The 10,024-nt window shown below is 40.7% G+C and overlaps 1 protein-coding gene across 2 annotated transcripts in view; it reads left to right on the forward strand.

The window, feature by feature from the left end:
• Window positions 1-9,782, forward strand: part of zbtb44 (zinc finger and BTB domain containing 44) — a 69,046-nt gene extending 59,264 nt beyond the window's left edge. The window contains exon 6 of one of the 2 annotated variants that reach the window (XM_037677983.1): window positions 8,845-9,782. In XM_037677983.1, the coding sequence (XP_037533911.1) occupies window positions 8,845-9,235 (391 nt within the window). In that variant the 3' untranslated portion in view covers window positions 9,236-9,782. The remainder of the gene's footprint in view (window positions 1-8,844) is intronic. The other variant, XM_037677984.1, reaches the window with a different exon arrangement.
• Window positions 9,783-10,024: the final 242 nt, after the last annotated feature.

Below are 10,024 nucleotides of genomic sequence, written 5' to 3' on the forward strand. Positions count from 1 at the left end.
TTGGCAATCCGATTCGATTTAGATTTTTGGTGTCACGGTACGATTCTTAATCGATTTTTTGATACAGAAACGATTTTCGATTCAGAAACGATTTTTGTATTGAAATAGTCATAAGTTTAGTTTCAATTATAATGTATGACAAGCTGAAAAGATTAAACAACAATGTAAACAAATAGAACATTTATTTAAAACAATAATTTTAGGTTCTTTACTGTATCAAATATTTTTTATTCATTTTATATTTATACCAAAAATCGGAAAAAATAGGATTGCATAAAATTCTGTAACTTAAATTACCAGTATCTTAGTTGCCTGAATTAAAAAAAAAAAGTAATAAAATAAAAATCTCGGAACAAATAATTCATCCATCATCTTTACCCACTTCTTCCTTTACAAGTCACGGGTGTCACTGGTGCCCATATCAGCCATCACTGTGTGAGAGGTGGGGGACAAAAAAAAAATTCTAGAATTGCGCCGCTCAAGGTGGCTGCATATTGGAGCATCTGTTACTTTCATTCTGAGATTTTGCTTTTGGAAACTTTAATTCCTCTTTTTCTGGATGTAAATCACATTTTTTGGATGATTGTTTCCTCTGGTATCGAATGCTGTGCAGCTGGAAGGATTTTTACTGAAACTTTTTTTAGTTTTGGACATTTGTTATGATGCGTAACCATGGCAACAAGGCAGTTTTCTACAACATCAGCAGCTGAATAACATCTCAAAAGCTGAAATAATATCTCAACTATGGCCCCAACTCTCAAATGAGTTGAAAAGGATGTTCTATGGACGCATTCTCATCTACCTGCCAGCTGTTCTCGAGTTCCTGACCACTGAGATCCTGGAACTAGCAGGAAACATGGCTCACGACAGCGGAAGAACAGGATCGTCCCTCAGCACCTACAGTTGGCTGTCCGCAGCTATGAGGAGATCGGCAGACGTGGGTGGACGGATCGGACGGCATCTGCAGCCAGTTTCTTAGGATCCACTGTGAGATGGACCTTTACAAGAGATCCTTCCTGTTTACAGCCATCAGCATCTATAACATCTCTTAATGAAATGAGGATAACGAGTTACAACAACAAAATAATTTCCCTCTGGGATTAATAAAGTATTTTTGAATTGACAACAGGTCTCTAGTCCATCACAGACAAATAATTCAAAATATATAAATACAAAAGTAAACAGACTTCAGCTTACCATGGTAAATTAACCTTTAACTCAACATAAAATACAGACTTCAGTTATTTTTAACCATATTGCTCTAACATTTGTTATATTTTCAAAACTTAACCTAATATGAAATATACAGACTTCAGTCTTAACCATATTGATTCATATTTAATAAATATTTTACAAAATTTCAAAACCTGTGCAAGTTTGCACAAAATCTGTTCTGAACTGTAATTTATAAACCATAAACTCTTATCATTTAGAACTGGCTCCAGGTGATGTGTCTCATCTGTCCTCTTCAACCTGTTAAAAAGACAAATTACATTGTTTGTTGTACAACTTGTCTATACGTTTTAATATAGACTTTAATATGAGAAAAAACATTTACCTTTGATCTGCAGCTGCATCAGAGCTTCTCCCATTTGTTGTTTCATGGTGAAGTTGTGGTGCTGCTTTATCACAAAAAAAAATCTACATGAAGGAATAACGTACATTGAATCCATCGTATTAAAAATAAACCTAAACCCCTCACCTTCCACTGAGCAGTCTGCTCATAAATCCTTTGTGCTATAGCAGGAGGTGGAAGTCTTCACAGCCTTTGGAGAAACCTGGAAGTTTGTTGTAGAGGTCGCTGGTCAGCTGCTTCGCTTTCATCTTCCGTGAATTTTGTCGTATTTCCAAAATACTGTACCGCAATTTTTTTTTATGCTTCTTGTAAACAACTGTGCTCTTGTTAAGCTCTGTCTTCCCCGGAACATTGCAGGATCTGAAATGATTTTTAAAGACAAAGCAGCGGGTTTAATTGCGCAGTCTCCCTCCTCCTTGCTTGCAGGCTCCATTCAGATAAAGGGAGCTGGCTAACTAGCTTACTGTACGGTGGCCTACACGGCTCAATTCTACAGTGGCCGAATGGGGAGTAAGAGCAGAAAAAATATAAAACTTAAATGCATTTTAAAATCGATTTATGGACCTTTAGAAACGATTCAGAATCGTCAGGACTAAGAATCTAGATTCACCAAAAAAAAACATTTTTTTTTTCTGCACCCCTACTACCTTGGTTCTCCTCGTGCCTTGTCGATCACCAGTTGCCAGCCTTCCTCACTCCGCTGGACCCCTGGCCCTGTTCCCTTCCGGAGCTCTTTTAAGGATTTGGAGTTGGACTCAACAACATCTTCTAATCTGAGTTCCAGAGAAGCAACTGTTCATTTATTCACTGTAAATAATAAACACTGTTACTTTTGTACCCACCTGTGTCTGCCTCGTTCTGGGTCTCATACCACTCTGGGTTCCTCAAGTTATGACACCGCTTTGCTTTGCTGCTCTGTCTGTCTGTGAAACTGCGTCTGAGCCTCTCTTGCATATCTTCCGAACCATAATTATGGACTTGATTTGATCATTTGGTCCCTCAACACAATTGATAACATTTCTTTGAAGAGAAGACAGGCTTTAGGCGAGCCGATTTGCCCTGTTGGCACGTACGCAACTGGATATCTCATCGACTTAGAAGACTTGACGATGTGTCTATCTCTGCTGCCATTTGTGGATTTTAAGGACACATATTTAATTGGATTTACAATAACTGGTTACTGCTTTTTGGATTTGGCTGGTTGCTGGTTTTATCAACAGTCAAAGAAGTCGTTGGCAGCAAATTGGGACTCTGCTTGCCTTTATGATGGCTTGGTTCGTGTCGTGAGTACCCAGACTCATATGCTTTGGGCAGAATTGATCAGTTCTCAGGGATTTTACTCAGGCACGTTCCATCGGTGTGGCCATGTAATTTGGACATTTCTGAACCGTTTGGACCAACACAGACTCAAGATAGATGTCATTAAGTTCTGCTTGTCCCCAAAACAACTGTGTGTTTATCTGAATTTGACTCCCATGGCTGGCCTTGAAGGCCATTTTATCTGAATTCGCCTGGAGAACATGTAATCTGATGCTCACCACCCCCTCCCTGAGGAATTTCCAACTGATAACCAGATGAAACCAGCTGAATAAACATCGTGCCACCATTTCAGGACTCTTGGATTCCCATACCATACTATACCATTTTATTTATAGAGCACTTAAAACAGCGACGAGGCCAACCAAAGTGCTGTACAGACAGAAAAACAGGCAACACGCAAAGCAATATATAAAATGAGGTAAATCAGAATATAGACATAAAAACGATGCAGATAATAAATATGATGACTAACCTGTGTAAAGCAAACAGGTTCAAAACACAGATCCTCTGGTGTTGAAAGCTACTGAATAGTAGTGAGTTTTTAAATGGGATTTGAAAACCAATAGGGAGGGGGCCTGTCTGACAAGGAGAGGTAGTAACTCGTTCCAAAGTCTTGGTCCTGCTACAGAGAAGGCCCTGTCACCTCTCTGCTTAAGACGGGTTCCTGGAACTGTGAGGAGCAACTGGTCCGCTGACCTCAGGGAACGTGGTGGGATATACGGCTCTAGCAAATCAGAGAGATGGGGGGGGGGCTGTTCAGCGATTTGTAGACATACAGGAGTATTTTGAACTGGATTCATAGGTGAACCGGTAGCCAGTGCAGTGAGGCTAAAACTGGTGTAATGTGCTCTCTTTTGCCTGTACTGGTTAAAAATTGGGCTGCTGCATTCTGGACCAGTTGTAGTCGTGCAATGGAGGTCTGACTGATACCAAACAGGAGTGAATTGCAGTAATCAAGCCTAGATGTAATGAATGCATGTATTACTGTCTCCAGGTTATTTTTGGATAATTTGGGCTTCAGTTTAGACAGCCGCCTCAGTTGGAAGAAACATGGTTTAACAATCATGTTTACATGGTTGTTAAGTTTCAGGGAAGGGTCCATTATCATACCCTATGGGACCCATATGCCTATGGGACCCATAGGCATAGGCGTTGTCCTTGGCCATTCCCCGACATCCCCTGAGAATGTTTACGGATCTCACCGGAGGACTCTGGCTGATTATTTCATCCTTATCAGAACTTACAGAACACTTACAGTGCCCTCGAGAGCATCTATGAACGTTGCTCACCGCTCTCGTTGTCCGTCCGTCCCCGCAGAATGTATGTGCTTGTTTGTGCAAGGTGTTTTTTAATTATAGAGTTTTTCTTCTCAGGCAACAAGAACAACAATTCTGATAGGAATTTTTTCACCTCCAATTGCTACATGTGTCTAGTTTCATTACTTTTTGTCTGTCTAAACAGATCTCACTTGTAAATGAGTCTTCTACGCTCAATGTGACTTATCTGTCTAATAAAGGTTGAATGAATGCAAAATTTGTGTCCTCATTTACCCATTCATACAGCACTCTTCTAGATCTCTACAAAGATTAATCAGAGTTTTATCACATGCAAACATCGATGGGACACACATCGGAGGTAATAGGGGTTCAGAGTCTTGCCCAGAGACACTTCGGCATGTGACTGCTAGTGGATTCGCACCCCCAACTCTTGAATTGGACGACTGCTCTAACCACTCAGCCACAGCTGCCTCATATATAAAGAGCCCAAGCAGATATTTAAAACTAGGGATAGACACTAAGAACTTGTATTTCCCCCCTTTTCTGCAACTTACATAATACGTTCCTCACCTGTTGGCCCTCCATCAAATGAGCAAGACCACATAGTTGATGGAAACATTTTAGTACAGTGGCTCTAATTAAATCAGTTTGTTTTCTGTTGGTAAATTAACCCCAACTTTTATGCAGTTGTTTCAAAATGTAAGTCTTTAAGCTTTAATTTGTTATTGTTTTTCATGGTACACAGAGAGTTGTTTTAATAGCAAACTAATCAAATGTATTAAGGTTGTCTGTAACATTTGTGTCCTAGTGAGTTTAAAACTAAATTCATGTGTCCTGAAGCACACTGAAGGACTGCCTACTGACCTGACTCTACAAAAACAGTTCTTCGTAGGCTGTTTTCTTGCTCGTGTAGTTTACGGGGGGAAAAGTACCCAGTGAAACTTATCATAAACTCACTGGATGTATCTTTCAATGGAAAAACCTCGCAGCTTGTCTTTTATGATAATCACAGCAGCAACAACGAGAAAAGCAGCTGTTGGTATCGTGCCAGACCTCCAGATCTGTGCTGTTGATCTTTCAACATGTTTTATATGAAGCCCTGCCCTTAGTGTTTAGAGCCAAGTTGCGCTTTTTGCTGCCCTTCAAAGCAGGTCTTTTAATGTAACGTAGCATCTGAGTGAGCAGGAAATATGTTGAGGCATGAAAGAGCACCCATAGCCCAAATGTTTTAAAACAAGTGAAATTGCAATTTGTAATTAGCATATGTGTACAGTTTTTTTCCTCAGTAATAGGCTTACCCTACTATTAAAGCAAGGCATTAAAACTAAATATTAATATTGCGATATTTTAGAGCTTAACTGTGAATTATGAGTTGTATTGCAGTATTTTTAATATCTTCTTTAGTCATCATAATAAAGTTAAATTGATCATTTTAACCTAGTGTAACAGTGATGCATTCATATTGTCTATGATCCTTCACAAAGGTAAAAAACAAAAACTTAACAGTGGTCCTCTCAGAATGCAACAGCAGACATGACTTTAGTCCAGCTCAAAAACACTAATTAAGATGCAGTGGTAGAGCTGCCACCTCTCAGTGAGAAGGTCACCAGATCAAATCCCATCTGGGGGCCTTTCTGGGTGAAGATTGCATGTTCCCTCCGTGCATGCATGGGTTTTCTCTAGGTACTCCGGTTTCCTCCCACAGACCAAAAACATGCATGTTAGGCTGATTGTGAGTGAATGTTTGTTTGTCTCTATGTATCCCTGTGATGGACTGGAAACCTGTCCAGGGTGTCTCTGTGTCTCTCCGTGTTTCTCCCGCCTCTTGTACAGTGACTGCTGGATATAGGCACCAGTGACCCCTGAGATGTGAAAAGGAAGAAGTGGGTAAAGGTAACGGATGGATGGATGGTGCAGTCTGTCAAACAGCAGGACAGAATGTTAAACTGTAATGACCAAAACAAGATACGAGTTATAGGTCACATTTACAGTAGATACCATTTGATGCAAATGTCCTTTAAAATAAAAATTACTGTCAATTTGACCTTCACATGTATATTTCCATCTAGGGCTGGGCCATATCATATCGTTCACGATAATACCGGTAAAAAAAGCTTGCCCGGGAAAATAAATGATCTCACGATATGCTAATTTCATGACGTAATCCGTCAGGGTGCCCTGCCCCGTTAACAGAACCGAGCACGCCAAATAACCAAACCGAACTGCGCACTGTACTAGCTAGCTAAAATGCTAAAAACAAACAACGCGCGGCTTGGCTGCCTTTCTCCACCCAGCTCTAAACTGCAGGTACAGACAGCTCAACTGTTTGTCCCTCCCCCACACCCCGCTTTAAACTGCTGGTACAAACATGCGCTGCTGTGTCGAGTTTCTCAGTCCATGGAGCAAGAAAAGAGGCAGGTGATGAAAGACAGAGCATCAGAGAAATTAATAATTCCTGCAGGAACAGAGGAAGCTGAAACACCACAAGCTTCAGGGTCAGCTGATCACCTTGTCAAGTTTTGGACGTTATAGCTCATTTAAAGACAACATTTTTTTGTTGTATGTTACAATTATGCTCAACAATTGTTAAGCTTTAATTCTATTTAGTTATTTGGGGAAATTTCACCTGTTCTTTAGTTTTGTTGTAGATTTTGTTGATCTATATATTGTGCAGACTTTTTCAATCTAAATAACAGAAGGATCATTTTTATTTTTTATTGTTATCTTTGGAGACTGAATAATTTCCCAAATAAAGTAATTTCAGTAAAATTAACACTTGTTGTTTTAATTTTTACATAATACTGCAAAGCAACATGTTAACATTAACATGTTAATATATTCCAATAGAATTGCGCCGCTCAAGGTGGCTGCATGTTGGAGCAGCTGTTACTTTCATTCTGAGATTTTGCTTTTGGATAATTTAATTCCTCTCTTGCTGGATGTAAAGCACATTTTTTGGATGATTGTTTCTTCTGGTATCAGATACTGTGCAGCTGGAAGAATTTTTACTGAAACTTTTTTAGTTTTGGACATTTGTTATTATGCGTAACCATGGCAACAAGGCAGTTTTCTACAACCAACAGCAGCTGATTAACATCTCAAAAGCTCAAATAATATCTCAACTACCCCAAATCTCAAATGAGTTGAAAGGATGTTCTGTGGACGCATTCTCATCTACCTGCCAACTGTGCTCGAGTGCCTGACCACTGAGATCCTGGAACTAGCAGGAAACATGGCTCATGACAGCAGAAGGACAGGATCGTCCCTCGGCACCTACAGTTGGCTGTCTGCAGTGATGAGGAGCTCGGCAGACTGCTGGGAGGAGTGGCCATCACTCTGGGAGGAGTTCTGCCTGGCATTCGGGCGATCCTACAGCCCGGGGGAACATGCCAAAGAACCCCTTCTCAAACTGAGAGGCCAGCCGAGTCTGGGTGGACAGATCGGACGGCATCTGCAGGCAGATTCTTAGGATCCATTGTGGGATGGACCTTTACAAGAGATCCTTCCTGCCTACAGCCATCAGTATCTATAACGTCTCTTAATGAAATGAGTATAACAAGTTACAACAACAAATAATTTTCCTTTGGGATTAATAAAGTATTTTTGAATTGAATTAAATTAAGTTAATTTTGTCAAATGAATAACTATGATTTTTTTTTTTTTTGGGGGGGGGGGGGGGTTGCTTATATCACAAAATTTATCGTCATCAGAATGCTCTGAAATATTACGATATAATATTTGAGCCATATTGCCCACCCCTATTTCCATCCATCAATTATCTTTACCTCTTCTTCTTTTTTGGGTCTCACGGGTCACAGGTGCCCATATCCAACCATCACTGTGTGAGAGGCGGGGGACACCCTGGACAGGTATCCAGTCCATCTCAGGGACACATAAAGGCAAACAAGACAAACAACCATTCAGTCTCTCACCTATGGACACTTTAGAGTTACCAGTCAGCCTAACATGCATGTTTATGGTATGTGGGAGGAAACCAGAGTACCTGCAGAAAACCCACATATGCACAGAGAGAGCATGCAAACTCCACCCAGAAAGGCCTCTGGCTGGGATTTGAACCAGGGCAACCTGTTTGCTGAGAGGCACCAGCTCTATCAACTGTGCCACCGTGCTGCCCCTACTATAGCTCTACAGGGAATGAGGGGTTCAGTGTCTTGCCCAGGGACACTTTCAACATGTGATTGCTGGTGGAATCAAACCCCCAACTCTCGCATTGGAGGACGACTGCTCTAACCACTCAACCACATCTGAAAGGCAACAGCTCTGCCAACTGTGACCTCGTGCTGCCCGTACACACATTTTATGTACTTACTACATATATGTGGAAAAGATTGTCCCTCTGTTAGTTTAATATACTGTATTAAATTAGGATTAAAATATCAAATGTTCACTACTTATTCACCACCAAGTACCAGTCTTATTGAGTCTTAATCTAAGGTCTTTGCTGTGATGTGTTTTTGAGATTAACTGGCAGATTACAAAGCAAATGTATTAAACTGTTAACAGCTGTTTTTTTACAGGGTAGAAACCAGTATTACAGATGTCGTATATTCATATGTGTTAATGTGAAAACTATAAGAAGTACTTCCAATATTTGTGTTACGGTAACTGCTTTAAGGATGGTGAGCTCACACATTCTTTCGGTTTTTACAGTGATTTCCTCGTGCCCGACTACCTGAGCCAGGTTCAAGAGGAGGAGGAAGCGTTGGGAGTCCAGTATGAGCTGGAGGAGTCCCAACATCACCCACTCTACCCAGGCAGCACCTCCACCACCACTGCTACCTCGTCCTCCTCCTCAGTCCAGATGTCTGTCATCTCCCAGGTCTCCTCTTCTACCCAGAACTGTGAGAGTTCCCCAGGCTTCCTTTCACCTGAACCACTGGAAGCCCCTGCCTCCCTGAAGATGGACACAGATGAGACGGCAGCCATGACAGAGGAGACCAGATTGGACAACAGTGCCGGAATCAGTTCCCCGGAGGTATTTGAAGAGGAGGAGCAGCAGCATCTTCAAGCCAAGGAAGTGGCTTCTATTACCATTGAGTGATTCAAGTCTCCTGCCTGCCCATCATGTCTTATTTTGCAGCCATGTCCTATGGGATTACTTATTTGAATTATTTGATGGCTGAATGGAACCACTTGCACATGAAGACACTTCATCATATGGAATCTGTGAGGATGGAGTGATTGAAGATGCTTGAAGGCCCTGTTGGCTTCATGACTTTTCTGCACACGAATGGAAGCACTTATTTGCATTTATGTTGTACATCAGATTTCATTAGGTCAGACAGTCTTAGACAATTATTACTACCTGGAAATGTGAGTTATCAGTATTTTAACAAAGTAATAAGGTTGTTTTTTGTCCCATGTGACTTGAATGCAGCTAAAGTCATCTATGTCTTAGCCAATCGGAGGTTTGTTCAATTCCAAGCCTTGCTCAACTTTTAGAAAGTGCCTGAGAGTTCACACTAAAGCAAAGTAACGTAAAGAGGAAGAAAAGAACTGACTTTGCTAGGTGACAAATCAAGTCTTTGCAAACTTGGTTAAAATGTATTAAACTGTATTAAATTTGTAAAAGTATTGTTAGTTTGTATGGACGGAGACTGTGCTATTCCTTTGGTGCCGTTGCTATTGGCAAACTATTACATGTCAATATTATCTATACTGCAATAGCTTGTACTGTAGTTCTATATGAATGCTGTGTATGTTGGGTGTTGTGAAATATGATGTGTCAGATATGTGCGTGTGCATTTCTATGATCAGTACGAACACAGTGCATTTAGTTTGGTAACACTTTATTTGAAGGAGTGTGCATAAGACTGACATGACACTGTCA

Source organism: Nematolebias whitei, chromosome 6 (genome assembly GCF_014905685.2).
Source record: "Nematolebias whitei isolate Nwh7 chromosome 6, NemWhi1, whole genome shotgun sequence".
Taxonomy (NCBI): Eukaryota; Metazoa; Chordata; class Actinopteri; order Cyprinodontiformes; family Rivulidae; genus Nematolebias; species Nematolebias whitei.